This window comes from Syngnathus acus, chromosome 13 (assembly GCF_901709675.1).
Source record: "Syngnathus acus chromosome 13, fSynAcu1.2, whole genome shotgun sequence".
Lineage (NCBI taxonomy): Eukaryota > Metazoa > Chordata > Actinopteri > Syngnathiformes > Syngnathidae > Syngnathus > Syngnathus acus.
In genome coordinates, this window is record NC_051098.1 from 8,755,067 (window position 1) to 8,777,049 (window position 21,983).

General features: G+C 41.1%; 1 protein-coding gene across 3 annotated transcripts; it reads left to right on the forward strand.

Moving 5' to 3' along the window:
* The first annotated feature begins 253 nt into the window (after positions 1–253).
* Positions 254–21,171, forward strand: LOC119132578 (gap junction delta-2 protein). Of its 3 annotated transcripts, none has more exons than XR_005099908.1 (4): positions 254–999; positions 1,100–1,319; positions 14,854–16,696; positions 16,780–21,171. XR_005099908.1 is itself a non-coding variant. In XM_037267971.1 (3 exons), exons 2-3 carry the CDS (start codon positions 1,249–1,251, stop codon positions 15,701–15,703), a joined length of 921 nt encoding a protein of 306 aa, XP_037123866.1. In that variant the 5' UTR covers positions 254–999; positions 1,100–1,248; the 3' UTR covers positions 15,704–21,171. The 3 variants fall into 3 exon arrangements, 1 of the variants encoding a protein (XP_037123866.1); XR_005099907.1 differs by having other exon boundaries at positions 14,854–16,207; positions 16,567–21,171; XM_037267971.1 differs by having other exon boundaries at positions 14,854–21,171.
* The last annotated feature ends 812 nt before the right edge of the window (positions 21,172–21,983 follow it).

The window sequence follows — 21,983 nt, forward strand, 5'->3', positions numbered from 1 at the left end:
AATATACTGTACATCCGAGCATGCTCACTGTATAGTGTGCTCCTAAATCCATTGCCATTCCTCACACAGTCAGTCAGTTACTCACTCACTCATTCCAACACATTTTCTCTCTGTCTCACACTTCCCTCGTGCCTGCTCAGTATCCTTGCATAGACTCGTTGTAACTCTGGAAGTGGGTAAACAGCAAGCGTTGCCTGTGCAGTGAATCAACGATGCTTGACAAGGTGATGAGAACAGGCGGAAACCAGTTATTCGAGAATGGTGTTGCTGTTTCAGATACTGTATATGTAAAAACGTGTGTGTGTGTGAGGGGGGTGCTCGGGGGATAAATACGGTGATGAAGAGTGAGCGAGAGGAGGGGGAGGAGCAGAGAGATGAATCCTTTCTGTAATCCTCTAGACACACGCTCGGTCTGGCTGCCTACTAGCTCTGAGAGCAAGAGAGCGAGAGAGAGCGAAAGCGAGTCAGGTGGTGGAGGGTGCAAACAGAGGAACCAAGTGAGAATGAGAAGATGAGGTGAGGAAAAGAAAGGAGAGCTGCCTCTTGTTAAGAGAAAGAGAGAGGAAGAGAGAGAGTGGAGGCAGTGAGTTGGTAAAGGAGAGGCGAAACCACCAAAGGACTCTTGCAGAAGCAGTGGAGACAGTGGTGGAGGAAGGCAGGAGGGGGGTGATGCCTCTCTTCAACGCTGCCTGAACCACAACCAGGAGAGAGGGAAGTATTACTCCAGCTTGGATGAGAGGAGGAGAAACTGAAGATGGGAGGGGGATCCATATTTCTTTTCATTCGGGCTCACGTGAGTGTGTGGACATGACCCCGGTTTGGTGTGACAAGCTGCTCTCAATGAGTGAGTGGAGGCAGAGTGTTAGTATTTGGGAGATGGATGCTCATTGGCTCTAATTTCGCCTGCTTCTTGAAAATCATCTGGAGACGAGACGAGTGTGTGATTGGACGCAAACAGGTGCACTCACAGGAAAAGTGTGTTACCCTCGTGGACGGCGGGTAAGGAACAATTCACATGCACACAACACTTTTTTTAAATCACTGTGCATTCATAAACAAATCCAATACATATTGTGAATGAGTTTCTTTGCTTTTTCAGGTTCGCAACACCACATTAACCTGTACTGCCTCACCGTCACGCTCAAGTGGACTCAAAGAAGAGACAAACACCAATCCTGGTGTCTTATTGAAAGGTCGAGGATCAGCCTTATCAGCCCTTTCCCCAGTGGATGCCTCCAAACCGCAACCATGGGAGAATGGACCATCCTCGAGCGCCTCTTGGAGGCCGCCGTGCAGCAGCACTCTACTATGATAGGAAGGTGAGTCTGCGCCGATTAAATATCGACACAGTCACTTCACACATCCTCACCAGAGCCTTATCCTTAGTGTGTCGCGTGTTCAATTGCAAGCGTACTTGTTGCATGTCCCGAGCAGGGACCCGGTCTTGCGTCCCGCTAAGTGATTGCCGGTCCGGAGGGGCTGTTGGCAGAGCCAGGGGGGCTTTAGCTTCTTTAATCCCCCTGAGTGACATGATGGAAGATTTAGGCAAACAGGAGAGACACTATTAGCCCACGCAAAGGCTTTGGCTATCGCTGCTAACCGGGCGGTGTGAGGACATCTCGCATTTCGAGTCCACTGCCTTCATTCACGTTCTCCGCTGTTGCCATACTCCAGTGCCTCTCCTTCTTTTCAAACATGCAAACACAGTTGCCCCCCTTATTCACTCACTTGATTATGTCATTCCTAAATATAAATAAAAACAAGTCACTTGAGTAAGGTCATGGAGGCTATGATTTATGTATTTGTTGACATGCCGCAATGTCTTGTACTTTATTTTGAGTAACTCATTGTTGTAAGCCGCAGTAGGCGAAATTATTTATGAGGACTTTAGGCCCACAGGCACATCAGCTCAGTAGTCAGTCTAAAACACAACTTTACAACTAGTCGCGGACTTAGTTTTTCTGACTTTGGGGTTTTCTTGGGACAAAAATCCCGTTCAGCATGCATTCATTAGTAGCATGTATGAATTAGCACTTGAAATGAAGCTCCTTTCCCGAAAGCATCCTGACTCATTGTTGAGCGCAAACTTTGAATTATTGAGTGATGGCATTTTATGAAGTAACCGACATGTAGATGAATATTCTGCCTAGAGTGTAAAATGTTCTTGAGTCTATTCATGAAACAGAAAAATAGGTTGAGCTCATGTAACTCATGTAGTACTTTGCTACCGTTCAGTTGCTTACATGGAAAATGATGTAATGAACCAACTCGGTCACGCTTATTTGCACTTGCAAATTATTATTTAAAGTCAAACATAATCTGTCAAATGAATCAGTTGGTTTTATTCTGCCGTCAGGGTCCGAATTTGCTTGCATTCCTCCATGAGACAATGAATTGTCACACTGCTGCAGGCGCTCTGTGACACTGATATGGAAAAGAGATTGAAAGCGGGAGTGTTAAGCAGTTCAAATTCAAAGACAAATTGAGAAGAAACTCAAGGAATGCTGGGCACCAAAGATGAACCGACCAGCTGCAATATGTGGGGAAAAAAAGCGAGTACCGCTGATGGAGACGTAGGCAAGGTGAAGGCGAAGCAAGCAAAGAGCACTTCTTCACAGACAAGCACGCAGACACATGGCTACTGTCTGCGGGGCGTTGGGAAGAAGCCAAGAGGACTGTCTCGTCACGAGATGCCGCTGTGCGTCGTGACCTCAGCGGGGCGCCCGGGACACCCAGAGGCAAAAAATCCTCCCATAATCTTCTGCGGTTTATTTTTGTCGCCCAGACAGCTGCCATGTTATGATGACGAGGATGCAAGAGTGGAACTTTAAACATTTAATAGTGACATCATGAAAAAGGCATGTAGTATTTTTTTTGTTTTATAGAGCCATGCTGTCTTTATTCATTTTGTCCAATAGGACTATAAATCTGACTGAAAATGAATCAGAAACAATTTTCAGAAGAGTGAAGAGAGTGACTGAATTATTGCTCTTTGGGACCAGGGCGTCACATTTCTACCATGAGATGACAGCGAGTCTCTTAATACGTGCTGATAAGAGAAAATTGCCGATCCAGAGTGTGACTTCATCACACTGTATAAAACATGACTTTCAATGGATTTACTTAAGCCTAAATGGGTTTCTGTTCAGGGGGATTCTGTGCGCTTGTGTATTCACCTGTTCCCCATGATTTATTTCTGCCATTACTGGCTGTGGTCCAGCTGTAAATCGACTTCCACGTGACAAAGTGGGGGACGGCGTTCCCGTCGGTACACATTGAGGATAAGCAATCTCTATCCAACCGCTGTCAACACATCGCTGGGGAAGTCTCTGTAAGCTTACGCCCACTGGTCCCACCATTGGACAATATAGCCGTGCTAAATATGCAAATGCATCCTCCCACTCGAAGGATATTGATCTGCAGTAATGGCATAGGAAGTGGGAGTTGATTGAAGGTGGGACACTTAATTAAATAGTCTTTGGCCTTGCGCATTTGCATTATAAATATACTCACGGGTCACTGCAAATGGAATGCTGAGTGAATAATTAAAGCTTTAAGAAGCTCATGGATGTTTAAGTCACAAAATAACACATCACTGTTATTATATATTAGTATATATATATAGTATAGATTTTAATAGAATTTGATGTAATAAGGTAGAGTCGCTGTTTGTTGTTTGGAAATTAGCCATTAAATTCAAATTAATTAACATGAATGTATAATGTAGTTAGCCCATACCGTATTACTGTTTATGAATTAAGGCAGGGACCAAAGGCATTTTAAAGCATTAATAAAGTTCACCAGGGACAGTTTTGTGGTGAGGTTTTAGGAGACAAGGTAGAAGAGACATTGAAGATAAAGATCTATTGGTGTCTTTTTTTGGTACGCTTCTATGCAAGGAGATCAAGAACGTGTTTGTTCTTTCTTACATAAGTTGCTTTTTTTAATCATGACATAGACTGACCCGATCTGCATGACTGAATCAAATGGGCTTCGTCACTCAGGTATAATCTTCCATCTAGGAAAGCGTACGTGCGTGTTTATGCCACATGTCCTCTTTCAGCAGTTCGGTGCCACAGCAACCTAAAACCAATATTAATCAGTGAGCGGTATTTACGTCTGCCTCTGTCTGTGTTTGTTGATGGGCACAGCTCTGTCATCACATGACCTTTCGATCTTTATATGCTTTTGTTTAGCAAATCCCTCACAACCCTCATGGAGGTGATGGATGATTATGTTTATATGGCAGGAAGTTGATCTGGCAAACGTGAGCAGAGAAAAAAAAAGAGAAAGGCACGACACCAGAAATAGGCTTTGTCCAATTCCCTTGAGCGATTGTTGAAAAAAAAGTTACAGCAGACAAGTGAGAGCTTTGCCTTTCATTCATCTAATCTTTTACTGTTTCTGCTTTCACTTTTTCTCCATCTATATGTACATAATAACCCCTCGGGAGTCGTGGGCTGTATTGTCACTGCCTTTACAGTGAGGCTGGAAGAAGCTGATTATTAAAATGACCTAAGGTGATCCACAGGGAGATTACTGGTGCGAAGCATTTGTACTGTACGCCCTATCGCAACTCACGTGTATCATCCTTCTTTAAGCATGTGTCAGAATAACAAAACCATCTTGAATACAAATGTGTGAAAATTTAAAGCTGAGGTTGGAAAATATAATTTTGGTTTCTGCGATTGTATTCGTCCATCTGCCTTTTTGGATAAGATGCTTGATGACATATTAAGATGAAGACATGACCTGTCAGCATCCTCAGTTGTTTGATCTGAATATGATCTTAATTATCAGAGGGAGACAATCATCTCACCAAACTACGGTCTTCAGGGCGATATCAATTGTGGTAGATTACTGGACATTGTCATTGTAGTTCTTTAAATACTTGTATGTATAAATTTGGGGTTTGTTAATAAGCATAAGATGACATCCTTTTTGTACGTTCATGCTGATGCTTATAGTTTCATACCCTCGTAAGACCTCTCGGTCAGATGCGTGGAAATATATTTTGGGTTATTTGACCACAGAAGTTAACGCTGCTTATCTGAAACCTTTTGGCCACGTTTCAGGCCACTCATACTACCATCTAGCCTAAATTGTGGCACAGATGGTGTAACCTGATTTTTTTTTTATTTGATCAACGTGCAGATTCTGGATTCATGTTTGGCAGTTGTCATCATATTTGTTTCATAGATAGGAAAACTCATTGTGCTTCATAGAACAAAAAGTACAACACCTAAGACATTTCTTGTATTTCGGTCACATGGGTTACTCGATTTACTGAATACAGGCTTCCGATTAGCTGTAATAAGTAATTGGAACATTATAGCAGCATTGAGAAGCATCATGCCAAATAAAATTTCATTTTAAGCACATCAGCTGAGACAAGAAGTAATTACTATAACAATAGTGAGGCGCTTTTAATATTGTGACATCTCTTATTATCCGTTTTGTCATCATCCTCATCTGGGCTCTTACTGCATCATTCAATCATTCATGTGCTACCTCTCACATGAAGATGAAAATGATGCAGATTGATTTATTTTTGTTTAACCTCACTCTGCTCAACTCCCGTCATTGGCTGGCTGCATCTTCACACTGGGGTCTCTAATGTACAAGGATGTATTTAGGCTATTAGAACACTGAGCACATTCGACTTTACGGACACTATTTTTGTACATAGCGCACGTGCTCGGCACAAAAACTGTTGGGGCAAGTCTAGTTCATCGTGTTTGGGAATTTGGCAGACTGTGTTGCACTAGACTCGGCCTTCTGGCAGACCAAGTGTGTTTTCTTTTACACCCCCCCAGTGCACCTGACAATTTTATGACTGAAAGTAGACTAATCTTTGGAACTGCTAAAAGCAGGTCTAAGTTGTGGTGCAGGTGGTGTAATGTTACTATGGTGGATTTGATTGAGGCAACGGCAGACAGATTCTGAGTTCCGTGCGGCGGATGTCAATAGTAATAATAATAATGGATTTTATTTACAGGCATTTCATTCATACCTATGACAACGTTCATTGAATCCTTGCAAAGGTAGAGAATGTTCATCTTTGTCTGGATTTGTCCAAGGTCGCAGTCCCAAAGACGTTCGCCAGAAATTCCCCAAGGGCTTTTTTAATAGTCGCAGACTGTTTTGAACATGTTCAAAATTTCCTTGTGATAAAAACCACATTAAAGCTGTTGGCAAATATCTGGCAAACTTTGAACAAAAACTGACAAACTCTGACGAGAACTCAACATTCGCTATCTTCAAACACTGGCAAACTTTTTAAACTCAGTTGGAAGTGGGCTTTGTAAACTTACTTGACACACATCCATCTCCCGCATTGACTCCAGTGAGTTAGCTTTTCTGCCATGAACCTCTCCTGCCCTGAATTTAAAGGAAATAAGAGGAGCAGCTTGAAATGGCTGGGAAGCAAATCACTCCCACAACGAAGCAGACACCCATTTCTGACTGCATGCGTTTACCCCCTTTCCCCCCCAAAATACAAAAAACAACTCCACCTATGCACACAGTTAGACCGTGCTTTGCACTTGACCTGCGCTCGGCATAAAAATAGGGCGCGCGTGTGTGTGCGTGCGTTTGTGACACCTTCCTTAGAGTCACTATCATTTTCTTCGCAGTGTGATTGACTCAACATGAATAAAAAATGTGGAGCTCACTCTGAACACCTTACAGCTTGCATGTTTGACTCTGGGCAATATATAAATAACACTCTAAGCCAATTATAGAGAGCTTTTTGGTGAGAACAGATATGTTTTTGGTTTTCAAAAATTTCGATTTAATAGCAAAACCTTGATGTTGGATGTCTTTTTAATTGACCGTTCTTTGGTAATTTATGATGTTGGTGACAGGCTATTTAGTATTAAGCATCAAATCAATGTAATCAGTAGTAAACATTGGGAATTACTTGTACAGAATTTTAATGAGTGTTCTTCTGAAGTCGTACAGTACCAATCAAAATGCATTTGCTCTCTGCAGCAGCGGTTGCTATAACCCTCAAGTACCTTTTAGCAAATCAGAATCCTGAAGAAAGCCATTTCTGAAAAAGGCGTAGTGCAACAAGTGAAATTGTGGCTAAATAGAAGAGAACTATATTTGTGGCGAAATACTCCTGAATATTATACTTCAGTAAAGTTTGAACTAAACCTTAAAGACAAGAACAAAAAAACACATCACACATACATTTACCTTGCGTTTTCTGTACTTTGTCGTTCCATACTTTCCCCTTGTATGTCTGCATTTATATTTCCCTTCAAATAAGAGTGAATTAAAATAAAATGATACGTAATGGTGATGCCAATTTTGACCATGATGTGTGAGTGTGTGTGTTTGTGTGTGATGGAGGCTCCCAGCATGTGCCAAAGCGCCTGATTTGCGTTGGAGCTTGGCACGGGAGAGCTACAGAGGGTAGGGAGTTGGCATGAATGCAACACTCTTTACTCGGGATTGTCCAAAACCCACGGTTTTAATCTGGATTATGCCCATCAATTCTCTCTATCTGTGTTTCCCTCCTCACCAGCCCCCCTGCCTCCCCTCATTTGCCCCCCTCAGGCTTTTGCTCTCTTTCTCTTTCCTGCTGCTCTTTCTTCTGCTCCTGCTTCTATCTCAACCTTACAAGCAAAATCCTAAACCAAGAACCCGATGGCTGTTATGTTTCCATGGTGACACATCATGTCACTCCTTGTGCCATTGATCTACTGTGAATGAGCTCTCGGAAGTATATTTTAGTGAGTCTATTTTTGGTGTGTGTGCTTCTATTTTCACCCTTACTTGATCCCGTAATCTGTTGCCAAGGTAACTACATCTTTTTTTTTTTTTTATTAAATCTTCACAGAGACCCCGGTGAACAGTGTTCATGAATGTTTCCCAAACCAAAACCCTCCAATATTAATCTGTCGTCCATTCATCATTATAACAATACCCGTTTATAGCCATTGGATAACTCATTTAACCATTCGCCAACAAGTTACGGCTCATTTAATTTCGCTGATATCTGCACTGGTGGTATTTTTAATTGTGTATAATGAAAGTCCAGATGTGACTGTGACAGAGATAGAGATGGACTTCATATGGGCAGACATGAAATATTTAGTTGCACATGCGGACAATGCAAGCATGTCACGATTAGCAGCAGTAATAACAATAACCAGAAATAATTTTTGAGTTTATTTTCTTTCCATCTTTAAAATAGGTACTTGATTTTGTGCACCATTTTTTTATAATACATTATATTATAATTATGATTATATTATATTATAATTTATATTACTCTGTGATTATGAAGTACAGCACTGTAGACCCATAACAGGCTTGACTGTGCTATGCATCATTTTGAAACCTGATTGGAACTTCCACGACATTGTTTATTCAAGAACAATTTCGACTGTGTGTGAACCATAGAATTTGAGAGATGGATGGAAGCTTTGAATTAAATGAATGAAGTTACAAACACAATCGCACACAATAGAACTCAAGTTGAATTACATTATTGTGCAGGTGTTTATTTAACATTGTGTCGGAAATAATGAATACAACTGACGTCAATGAGATTATGTGGAACAACCTGATAGGAAACCCGTTTTCATTTATGTTACCACATGTTTAGGATCCCAGACAGTCAAATCTGTACTAAAATAACTATTCCTAGTTGGTATGAAATTTATTTTCATCTTTCTCTGAAGGGATTGGATGAACCTGGCAATGTCAGACACAATCGGCTTTGTGACGCCCTGCAACATCTGGGAGACTTTGTTTCTCTGTGATTAAAAAGTCTTTGTGTGCATGTGAATGAAGAGGTGTCCTTACCATGTCACAGATAAATATTCAGAGTCTGTGAAGTTAGGTACACTCCATCTTTCTATGCATTTGAGTGTAGTTCTGTGTGCGTGTGTATGTGCATGCCTGTTAGGAAAAAGGTGGCCATGCAGTATAAAGGTCTGTCAGCAGGACAGAGTGCAGCCACATCACTCCTTCTGTCACTGGCCTCAAGCCCCGGAACATCCCTGTGGGCTTATGAGTGTGTGTGTGTGTGTGTGTGAGTGTGTGCGTTTGTTTGTGTGTGTGTGCACGTGTGTGTGTGTGCTTATAGTTTGATTCCAGATGACCTGCTGTGAACTATGAGCTATTGATAAACCACAGCAAGGAAGATAGTCTAGTAGAGAAGTTATATTGAGAATTCATATTTGATAGGATCAGGATGAAATTATTGATAGTTTGTGTTAGCATGAAAAACCACATGAAGTCAGGTGCTCGATTAATTAATTAAAAATACACAACAGTAGGTAAGCCTCGGCGTCGTGTGTTTATCGCTGGCTAGAGGCCAAAACATTGTCAGCACTGACCTATATTTACAACCTGAGTTCTAATACAATATTTGTTTCATTAAATTGTTTTAATTTATTCCCAACAGCCTCTTCATTTCAAACCTTTCTCTTGGCTGCACTGCATTCTGTACTGTATATTTTTTGAGCGACCAATCAGATTTCAGTCTCTATGTGCTGCCAATCTAAAGCTACAGTGTAATGTATATTTATATATATGTATTCTTGTAAAACGCATTTTAAAAGGCTGTCAATGGAAATTGACATCATATGTGCTCAGGGCCTCGGGTAACGACCAATCACGGCTAATGTGACGTTCACAAGCTAAACTGTGATTGGTCGTTATCTGATCTGAGCACGTGATGTCGTATTGATTCCACAGCAAGTGACAAAATGGGTTTTTAGAGCTGTTAATTGTACATGAAAAATTCTGAAGTCATCAAATTATTATTGACAAAATATTCACTTTTTACTGCTGAAAATGGCAAACTAATTGAAGAATATTTTTAGGATATGCCACAAATGCAAAGTACATAAAGTAATATGATAAAGAAAAAAAAAAAAGGCTGTCCAGGTTGCTGTGTTTTTTGCTTTATTTTGCAATTAAACCTTAGTCAATGTTAAGTGGAATATTGTATCATGAGGAATGGATTAAAAGTTAAGACCTGAAGAATTTGGGACAAAATGTCCTTAAGCAACAGTCATGTGACATTACATACTATCGGCAGCCACCGTTTTTTAGGTTGGATCTTTTTAAGCTGTGTTGTGTTGAACTTCCCAAATGTCTGGAAGGCACCATTGCAGTTGATTCCAAACCAGCACATGCTGCTCCCTAAGTGTACGATGAGTGAACAAGCAACTGACCGTTAGTAACACAACATTCCAGGAAGATGGGTGGCTCTATAAGCGGAAGTCAACAAAAGAGCAAACCAGGAAAGAAATGTAATTACGAGTAAAGATGGAGACACGGGAGGGACAGAGAGGCGATCTGTGAAATGGCAAAGCTAAGCAGAGTGAGCAGGTGATGAAGGTTAAAGGTGCCAGTGTGAAAAAAAACAACTGGTCCGCCATTACACTGTAGAAGTTTGCAAAAGCTGCCAGCAGAGAAAAATCTCTGATAATAGCACCGCCATTAAATGAAATATCTTATTCAATTTCTTTTCAAAAGGGCACCATTATCTGTGCCCGTTCATTAAGTTTCCATCAAGCTTTCCAAATGAATTATGCATGAAGTAAAATGAGGGCAATAGGGCCTATTTTCCCTCCAAATCTTCAAAGCATCTTCAACATCGCAGTCAACCGTGCAGCGTGCGGCTGGTCCAATAGAACCCCAGCAAAATCAAGCTGTGTTAGTTTACTTTGCTGCTCGGCGCCACTCTCCCTGCATCTCCTTTCTGCTCCCCGCCTGTTGCCTTGGTAACAGGCAGAAGGAAGTTGAGTGGAGAGGGGATGGAAGGGATGAGAAAACGGCCAAGGAAGGGTGGGTGGGTGGTTTAGATGGGGTTTCTGGGTAAGGAACCTCAGCTGCTCTTCTCCCTTTTCTTCTAATCTCTCATTGTTGATGACTTCCTCTACTTTGCCTCCAACTTCTCATTCTTATCCCACATTAATGTACGGTATTGTGTCGCCAAAATGGTATGACATTTTTGTAGTTTGCAGTAATCATAATAAGAGCTGTGTCTAATGTCTCGAATAAAATAAAACATTACCAAATAGTTGGCACATCCATAATATTATTCAGGATCATCATTTTGCACAATTAATAAGTATGGTTCACCACATAATACATATGCACAGTGGCTACCTAAACACCTTCTATAATGAAGAGGGAAAAAAATGAATATACACTAGCATGGCAAAAACCCAATTGCTGCGCTTGGTTTATGAGATGTGTTGGTGTAATGTTTTCGCATAATCCCCAACGCCTGCGTGGTCACACAGGCAAAATATTATTCAAAGGGAACAACAAACAGCGTCTGCTGGGAGCAGAGGGTGTGAGCGTGTTGAAACATGCTAATATGAATACAAATGTGACCAAAGTGCGGGGAGATGAGGCCTAACTATCGTTGATTGTTTATGGGAGCAAGAATGCCATTCACTAATTTGATGTGTGCAAACAAAAAAAATGCATTTCTGCTACAAGAATTGGTTGCAGAATTTGATTTGTAATTTACTAATTTAGAAGGGTTTCTTGTCTCCTGTGGAGGTGTAAATGTTCTTTCAGATCTCTTCTCTGACTCTGAGACAAAAGGGTGATTGGGTAAGGCGGGGATTTTACTGCATGGGTTATGATAATCTCAAGCTATTTGATGGCATTAACAATAAAAAATGCTAAAGCAAGAATCCTCCCTTGGCCCAGTCACAGATTACATGCAGTGGGTTTGCGTGTTGAAACTATTATATAATTCATTCTCCGTGGAGATTTTCTTCCATCGCTGGTTTCCTTACTACCCCACTCCCCCCTCGATCTCTCACATACTGTCCTGGCACTGGCAGGTTCCTCTTTTAATTTAAGGCGAAGATGTCTCAGCCTCACTGGCTTTTTTTTTTTTTTTTCTTCTTTGGGTGACTTTATAATCTTTTTATCCCTGTCTGGAACTAATTCATCCTGGAACGCAATTTGATGTCCTTTTTTTCTTGAACTCGGCTAGTTGAAATATTTTGCAGCTATACGATATATAGTACATGTTTTGTGTTTAGTGCCGCACTGTGTCTCTCTCTCTGCTATTGTGAATTATCTGCTCACTAAGCTTCTTAACACGGTCATTACAAGGACACAAATATTTTTTCTGTTTTTCTAAAATGGAATTGTTCTGCATCCCCACTCACTCTTGGCAGCTCATCACAGGTGGGAAGATTGGAAAAAAAATGTCCTCATATTTTTCCACTTTGGAGGTCATCAGTGGTCTGTGGTTTGGATGAGAGGCGCATGTCAACTGCGTGCCCTCACGCGCTGGAAAGGATTATCTCCCCCTGTGAATCCACATCTGTGCCACACAAGACTGGCAAAACGACTGTGATTGGTAGATTTCCCGTCACACTACTAAATTCAATCCAACGGTTATCTGGCAAAGTCTCAAGTTCAGCGGCCAGGGGCCTTTCTGTGGATTCACATTTAACAAAGTAGCAGTACTATTGTATTCATAAACAGTAGGATCATCTTCCAGCTACTTAGAACTAAGAGAAAAACAGGAAATTCTTTTATAGTTTGATGTGCTTTTTTTCCCCCGACCAAATTCTCTTCTAGGGGTAATGTACTTGTGGGAAAGAAACACATTTTTCACATTATAATTTAACATAAATAAAAAATGCTTTTCGGAGTAGTTCATCGTGATTTAACAGAAAAGATACTGTACTGGTAACTCCAAAGTACACAATACTAGCTAAATGTTGAGCCAAGACCAGATTTTGAGAACCAGCAAAAAAATTATTTTGCCATTAGCTACTGATTATATGGTTGTAAACAATTTATAGGGCTACCGTTTATGTTGGTACCAGTAGTGACTTGAAAATAAGTACTTCAAGGACTATGAAGATGGGTTATTTGATATAAATTAATTCAGCAATTTGATCACCTCTATTTAGATTATAAAATCACACAATATCACTACATACGTATTATATGTGCTCCAATAAGCAGTGACACTTTTTGGGTAACGGTAAAGACGTTTTATATATTCTTGATAGACGGTTGCAAGCCCGCAGTCAGATGGAAAAAGTCGATGAAACATTTTCCTGTGCAATTTTACTATGTGCTGAGTGAAAGAAGCGAGCAAGATGAGGACAGAACCGGCTCATTATGTTCATTTAGACATTGCTAAATCATGTTCAGAAGCCTTTATATGCATACACACACACGCACACACGCACACAGGCACACACACACACACAACAACTTCACAACAGTGCCTGAAAACCATCTTTTGACTTGTATGCACACAAAACCCATCAATCCATGATTAATGTAATGAGGTCAGGTTTGATGTGCTTTTTTAATGCTGTGCACTTTGAGTCACATGGAGTAAGAGGAGCCATTCATCATGTTGTTATTCATGAGATTCTCATTAAAATAAATGGTGGTGATTACTAGGAGATGATCTTGTGGAACTGGACTCAAACTTCACGGCAACGCTCAATCAGCGGAAATATTCTTGTTTGCATGCGGTTTACCGTACAGTACAAGTCGAGTGAGACAGCCAAACTTCACACGAAATGCAAAAAGCTTGCTGTTGAAGTGCTGTTTGCTTGGCCTTAGATCTGAAAAATAAATGAGGGAAGACAAGAAACAAAGTAAATTATTTCACTGGAGGAACAAAAGAAGAGGAAGACTACAACAAACTGAGAGTGTGTTTACTGATTTGTATGTGTGTGCGTGTGTGTTCATCATAAAAAAGCACACACATGATGTAAAGCTATGTTAAGTCAGCATTTGATGCAAATGATTCAAAGGGCATCCACTGCCTTACAAATAGCACATAGATTCATTCAAATTATTAACATTGCATACAGTACAGTATGTGTAACGATATCATGGATGCCCATATGAACCACACACGCCGTACTAGCTTCATGTTTATACCGTATGGCACTCCCATTTGTTGTGTCCTGTTTATTTTTGACACGATTACCCATCATACATATTTGCAGCTCCACTGAAAACAAAACAGAAGAAAGAAACACAAAGCATATGTGAGTCATGGGATTGCCCATGCAAGGACATTTTGTGACATTTTCAACCCTGCTGATAAATCGAATTTTTCTTCCCTGGTGCTCATCAGGATGAACAGTAGCTAAGAAGTGACAGTGTGTCACACTCCATCATGAACGTGGTGTTTTCTATTTCTTTACCTCTGTGACCTAGCTCTTCATGGTGAAGAGGACCCACAAAGCCTCCTCAGTTGCCTTTTTTTTTTTTCATTCATATGCATGGGCCATTTCTTTCAGAGCTACTTTGTGTCTAAAGTGTTAAGACAAAGCGGTTGGAGAGTAGGTCACACGTCAGTCAAGATCTTCTTTCTTGACTATAGTACATTGCCTTCCTTTGCAAAGTCACTGTGGTTTGCCCACTTTGGTCAAATGGTGCGTTCACCGACTAGGAATTCCAATACGAAAAATTGCGCTTGAATGCTTGACCTGTATACACATTTGTTTTTTTCCCCAGGAGAAGAAATAAATATACATTCCTAAACCTTGACAACAGGGTTAGCTGTCTTGTATGGAAGCACTATTTTTCCCATGTCTGAAAAAAACAAACATTTGAGGCTTCTCTGAAATTTTTGCATGTGAATAGGCTAACTGGACACCCTGTTCCACATTCCATCAAACGTCCCTCGATTGCAATTGATGTTGTTGACCATGGCATGTTAAATAACGATCCGGCGATGATATATTTAAATCAAATTCCTGTGGGTTTCCATTTCCCTTTCAATAAACGAAGATCCAGATGGTTGATTGTGCGGGAAAGGAAAGTAAGTCATTGATTTCCTCATTTCTCAGTTTTTCTCTTTTCCCTTTCCAGGATCCTGCTGACGGTGGTTGTGATCTTCCGCATCCTGATCGTGGCTATTGTAGGCGAGACGGTGTATGAGGACGAGCAGACCATGTTCATCTGTAACACCCTGCAGCCGGGCTGCAACCAGGCATGCTATGACAAGGCCTTTCCTATTTCCCACATTCGCTACTGGGTATTCCAGATCATACTGGTGTGCACGCCCAGCCTGTGCTTCATTACCTACTCCGTCCACCAGTCGGCCAAACAGAGGGACCGACGCTACTCGTTTCTTTATCCCATAATGGAGCGGGACTACGGGGCAAGGGATGGGGCGCGAAAGCTCCGCAACATTAATGGAATTTTAGTTCAGCACGGTGGCGACGGTGGCGGAGGGAAGGAAGAACCTGATTGCTTGGAAGTCAAGGAGATCCCCAATGCCCCACGAGGCCTCACGCACAGCAAAAGCTCCAAAGTACGTCGACAAGAAGGGATCTCACGGTTTTACATCATTCAAGTGGTGTTCAGAAACGCACTGGAGATTGGATTTTTGGCCGGCCAATACTTCCTCTATGGCTTTAGCGTGCCTGGGATTTTCGAATGTGACCGCTACCCGTGTCTGAAGGAGGTGGAGTGCTATGTGTCCAGGCCCACGGAAAAAACGGTTTTCCTGGTCTTCATGTTTGCCGTGAGCGGCATTTGCGTGGTGCTCAACCTGGCCGAGCTCAACCATCTGGGTTGGCGCAAGATTAAAGCGGCCATCAGGGGCGTCCAAGCCCGCAGGAAATCCATTTGTGAGATCAGGAAGAAAGACATGGCGCATCTGTCCCAACCGCCCAACCTGGGGCGCACACAGTCCAGTGAGTCAGCCTACGTCTGATGGTGAAGAGTAGAGGAAGAGGAGTGGGATGAATGTGCGAGTGTGAGAATGAAGTCATTATGATTTGAGTGCAATGAAGATATACCGCAGTGGTCCAACTAGATGAATGACTTTCTGTGATGATGGAATGACAACCAAGCGTCCATCTTGATCACTTAGAGAACCGAGTCAGGACTCTAAGACTCATGATGAACACATTTGAATCTCATTTTGGAGACTGACTGCCATTTTTTACTACGAGCTCCTCAGCCCTCTTGTCTCTCGTAACTGGGAGAGACAAATCCTCGCAGGGCTGGACAGGGAACAAGCAACTGGGGCTGCTTTGTGTTATTTGGGGATACTGCGGGAGAAGATGGCAGTCTTTTGACGCATCCCATGGTGCTTTTCTGGACTATGTCAGCTTCCCTGAAAAAAGGGACGGGACAGGGAGGATGAGCGGCAACGGCACGAAAAGAAGGAACGGAAGACCTGTCAGAGGCAGGACGGGAGAAAGGAGGCGAGTTGGTGAGTGTGAGAGACTGGGGAGGGGGGACATGACGCTTTGGCAAAACGTGTGAATGGGGGGGGAGCGTGTCTCAGTGGCTTCCTCCTGCGGCTGAAAGTGAAGCCAAGCGAGAAGGAGCTGCTTCTGATCATCGTCACCCCCGTCCAAGCCAAAGCCAAGAGAAGAAGAATGATGGTGTTTATGTTTTGTCTCTTGGCAAAATATTATTTTAACACAAACACAGCTAGTACCATGAACACATTTTTTTTGCTCCTCTTCCCCATCTCTCGCTCACTCTTACACCAGAGTTGGCAGCTATGTAGAGCCCAGAGGGGCTTTGGATGACAGTAATGACCCTCGCTGTTCTCCTTCTACGTAGATGTTGGAGAGGAACGAATGAACACATGGGCTTGGTGTGTGAACGTTTGTCTCTCCCAAAGCACAAACCAAACGTTCCTCCTAGCTGGATTCCAGGGTGCTGAGGGTCGAGGGAGATCCCAAACAAAAGGGTGAGTGGGAAAAGGGAACCGAAGGAGAGCCGAGGACTTGAAATGTATTCTAAATATCACAATGTGTTATCATTTTTTTTTAGAACGCAAAGGTGCCATCATTGAGAGACCAATTTATCGTTGAAAAGATGAGCAGAGTATATGAGTGATATTTATCCATTTAGAGTATATCCAAATAGATTTATTTATCTTTATGGGTGGAGCGTTTGTGACATTGTTGTTTTTGTTCCAAATGTATGAACTGTCTGTTTTTTTCACTGGTGAAACTGTTTATTGGCACGGGGAAGGAATGGTTATGAGCTTTGTTTGTCTTTTTTTTTTTTGAGGATGTGCACCTGATTTTGTTTTATGCAATCCTTTTTAAAAAAAAAAAAAAAACATGCTAATCTGCATTGTTTTTTTTCCATAGAGAGCCTTGATATGCTTTTTGAAAATCAGCTGCACAGCTTCAAGTAACTAAGGCCATGTGAAAAAGGCATGTTTACATGATGCAATGTTATTGAATGATCCAACTGTGTAACCCAGTGAGTTGTAGATTGTCTTGAGCATTTTTATTGTGCATTGATCTCCTGAGTGGATTTCGGCATGCATGCAATGTAAGAGACTAGCAAAAGAGCGCGATGAAAGTATCAGAAAAAAAAAACATTGGAAAATGTTGCACCTTGATTTTTAAAGACAAGTGGGAGAGTGGTTGACTGAAGGAATTTATTTTGAAAATTACAGTAAATGGGGCAGCATGGCGGTGTAGTGGGTAGTGGTACTGACGCACAGTCGAAAGGTTACGGATTCAAATTCTTGGCTCAGGCTCCCTGTGCGCAATTTTAAAAGTGGTTGCCACAAGATTTACGAATTAGGTATGAGCCACACAGACATGATTTTGAATATTACCTGAAGTAAAATGTAAGGACACACAACTCAAACACACACAAAAACATACCAAAACTTTGGAGGAAATCTTGTTACATATTATTGCTGTTAAGATCTTGCAATATATTGTATTTTACAATCAGACACATCTGATAGAGTGGAAACTTTGATGAGTTGTGATTTTTAATAATATTTCTCATCGGAAATAGCATAAATCAAAGTATCCATCCAAAACCGAACCAAAACAAAACAAAACAAAACAAATGCTGGTTCTGGTGTAAATTCTTCTCCCTTTATGTATAATTTGATTCATAGGATGCGGGGAGCATGTCATGATAAATGTGACTTTGTAGGCCTACGCCCCGATGAGGCCAGTTCTCCTTTTGTTGCTAAAAAGCCAAAGATGCATCAAAACACGCACATAGTTTATTCTTCGAAACTTTCTGATCGGAGCAGTATCACACATTATGCTGTCAAATGCCAAGGTTTTGCTCGAATTTAGAGGCTATTGAGGTTCCACACTACTTCCATTAGTTTTCAATGGGGCTCTGATGCAAGACTGTTTGTAAAGTCCAAACCTTACAGGATCATTTGGGCAGATAGATGACGATAATATAATTGTAGTGGTTTGTCGTGCATTGGTGAATGAGGATGAAATCAACACCCATCGTCCGACATCCACTAAAATCCAGACTGGCGCTTAGGCCATTCGCGTTCCATTTGTAAATCTGCGTCATAACATAACATGGCCTTCTCATGTCAACAAGATCTAGTTTGTCTTGGAGCGACAAGAACAAAGGATGTAGCTGACAAAAGCCCTCTTCTCCACTCTCTCCCACTCCCATAATCTCTCTGATTCTTCCAGGTGATTATCCCCAGATTTAGACTCTTCCAAGCAACTTTGACGCTCCTCATTTGGGATTGCTGTGTTCCGCTGAAAGTGAGGGGCAGATACACTGACACGACACTCCACAATACCTAATAATAGAATTGCCATCTTGGCTTCCTCTTCAGTCAGAGCTCGTACTTGTAGAAAAGGCTTATCACTGACCTTGAGCCTTAAAGCCAAGCCAATGTCCTGTACTATCTGCAGCTCCTTCTGCAGTCAATGCCCAGAACGGCTCTCATCTCCACAACACAGGTCGTTGGGGTTACACTCTATTTTTAGAGAATGGTGGACACACACGTTGGACTTGTATGTAGCTGCCCAAGACACACACGTTGCTTGTATGTGTGTGTATGTGTGAATGTGTGTGTGTGTGTGTGTGGGTGTAGAAGGACATACTGGGAAAAATGAGTGCTTTTTCAAGCCTTCATTTTGAACACATGATTCCTTGCAGGCCAACTACTGCAACACAAGCGTCAATTGTCCACCACTACCCAAAGTAGGCAAATTTCTTCCAACATTCCACTACTCTCCACAGTCGACTTTTTTATTCATCAATGTGAATTTATGCAAGTTTTTGAAGATCTTATTTGCGTATCTTTATGACATGTGGGTTCATTTTGTTGTCTGTTGCTCTTTTTGTGCAGTAACATGTCAAAAAGAATTTTTTTTTGTATGTAAAAGATCAAGAGTTAAAAAAAATTATAAGAGAATTTTTTTATATTGCCTCCCTTGCCAAAGTGATATGCAAAATTGATTTGTTTTTTTTAACTGCATGTGTTATGGATAGATTAAGCATGTTTCAGTTTTCCTTCACAATAACTTTAAATCCTTTTTTTTTTTTTAAAGCAAGCTGTTGCATCTCAATGCCAAGTGTGTATATAGATGACCAAGGTGTTCAGACAGTACAGATAATAACAACTCAGTGATTGTAGTTCTACAGACACCCAAAAGATTTGTATAACCCCAACAGTCAGCCTTTTACCTTAGGAAGCATATGAAAATACCTTTAAATTATTTTACGAGAGGTTCAACTTTACGGGCCGATAAGTCCAGCATAACACAGGGTATGCAGTGCTATATAGGGATGCTAACTAGACCAGAACATTCCAGGGTTCAGATCATAGCACATTATTTAATTAATATACAATTTTAAAACTTTAATTTATTAAATACAAGTTCTGAAAATTACATTTGCAAAATGGTTGTTTCATTCCAACAGACTCAGGAAATAAAGTAATTGTGATCTTTTGAAACAAAAATCATTTTTATAGAAGTCAAATTGATGGTGCTGGTGCTATTGCAGTTAGACTTCAACTAAATATAGACATCAATGTGGATCTTTTGTTTTTCAGTTTACAAAGCAGGTGTCCTTACAATCAAGCTTGACTGTTACAAATGACTAACAGCACAAACACCTCACCAATTTTATAATACAGCTACTAACAATCAGATTCCTCAGGAAATCACTAAAACAGAGGTGTACTCGGTTATCATGTAATTCTTTATACCACTGCCAAAAGAACCTTAAAGCCGTGTTTCCAGCAAGCAGTTCACCTTTTTTCCCCCCTTAGCAAAAATAATGAAGAGATCATTGTTTTGGCACAGTGTCAAAAGAAGAAATACCTGTAAGTTAAATGTGAGGGGTGGGAATTCCCCCCAAAATATTTTTTTCTGTAATTAACATCCACATTCCAAAATTAATGGAGACAAAATGATAGGCGCCCTCCATTGTTGCCCTTTGTTTTGTTGTGGCATATTTCGTTTTTTTTTTTCTTTTTCTTTAAATACATTAGCAGGTTACAGGTGTCATGCTGTTTTTATATATAACTTTAATTTCCAAATTTTACAATGACAAATGAGCTGCACTGTTTGGTTGAAAGATGGCTTCAGGTGAATTGAGAAATTCCATTTCTCCGGGATTTTCAGCCCATGTACATCCAAGGGCTTTCGACTTTGATACAAACTTAATGAAGCCATAGTTTAAGAAAGAAAAAAAATAACTTCGGAACACTAGATATAAGTAAGATTTTATCAATAGGATGGGGAGAAAAGCTATTTAAAGCACTGCACTGGGGTTTCAACTGCAGGCCAACTTAGATCGATTTCAGCTTTCACTAATCACTAATCTACGAGAGTGACAATAGTGATTACTTTATCTAATTACAGTGAGTGAAAGATTCCGGCACAGTGGATTTGATTGAAGACCCCTGTGCCACAGTCACTCAGGCTCAAGATCTTGATTGTGACCTGTAGTCCTTTCAATTTCTGGACGATCATTTCTACAATAAATAAGTCCAAGTGTGGAAAAGATTTTACAAGTTGACGGACCACCATTGTCTCACTATGCATGCATGCACACACTATAGGAGTGGCTTCTCTTACTGTGAGGGGTGTGAATACTGCACCAATATTTCCCATCCCACAGGTCATTCATATTTAATTGAACATTATGAACAACACAAACAAATCCAGCCCTTGAAATGTGAGCATCGACTTTGTGACCATTATGTGCGATATATGTACAGAATTTAAAAAGGTTCAATAAAAACTGTGACCATAAATCCAACATACAAAACACATTCTTTGTGCTCTTTATGAAAATCTCTTGAACTGCAGATTCGAAGGTGTACTGTACCTGAAGAACCTTAAAGGTTTACTGTATATTCCTGACTGATGTTCTGTATGTAAAGACTGAATTAAACCTTGAATGTTACATCATGCCCAGCGCCATTCTTGATTTATGACTTGTATGTATTTGTGTTATTCAATCTAATGCTTGTATGTGTGTACGCGCCTGTGTGTGTGTGTATCACTATTTTATAGCCATATAATTTTCTAAAGGCCAAATATTTGATGCAGCCCTTGTGAACTAGTGAAGCTATAAAGCTGAGTGAAGCAACATCATGAGCTTTTGCACTTATTTCAGTTATTTCGAAACTGAATTGGCGACAGTAAAACCTTTCAGCAGGATTAAACGCCTTACACCTGATGAGTACTGATGAGACCAGAGGAAATGTGTGTTTGATGTCCCTCCAACGTTCGTCACATTTACTTGACATACTGTAGCCTATACTGTACATGCACGTGCGGGCTCCCAAATTATTTACACGTATGCTGGATGCATTGTATTACATTAAGTGTGCTGTAGTATGTTGGTGTAATTGCCGAGTCTAACATCGACCCACCCTTCCCCGCAAGGTCACATGGTGGCTGTGCTGGACTGGGATTGAAGGCTCGTTGCCACGGCGATAAGCCAGCCGGTAATATCTCTAAGCACAGGCAGGATTAATCTGCTGACAGATGGCTGGCTGCTCAGCGTCACTTCCTGAAAACACGCAAAACACACGCGTACACACCATATTTCAACATCCTCATAGTCTTCATAGGTTTCATCATCACCTTCAGCCTTCAGTCAAGCAATGTGACCACCAGCATGTCTTCTGATGACACCCTAGCATCATTAGCAGCATTATCCATTGCCTCATCAGTGCCATCCTCCTTGTTCTCATCCATTACCATCATCTCAAGCAC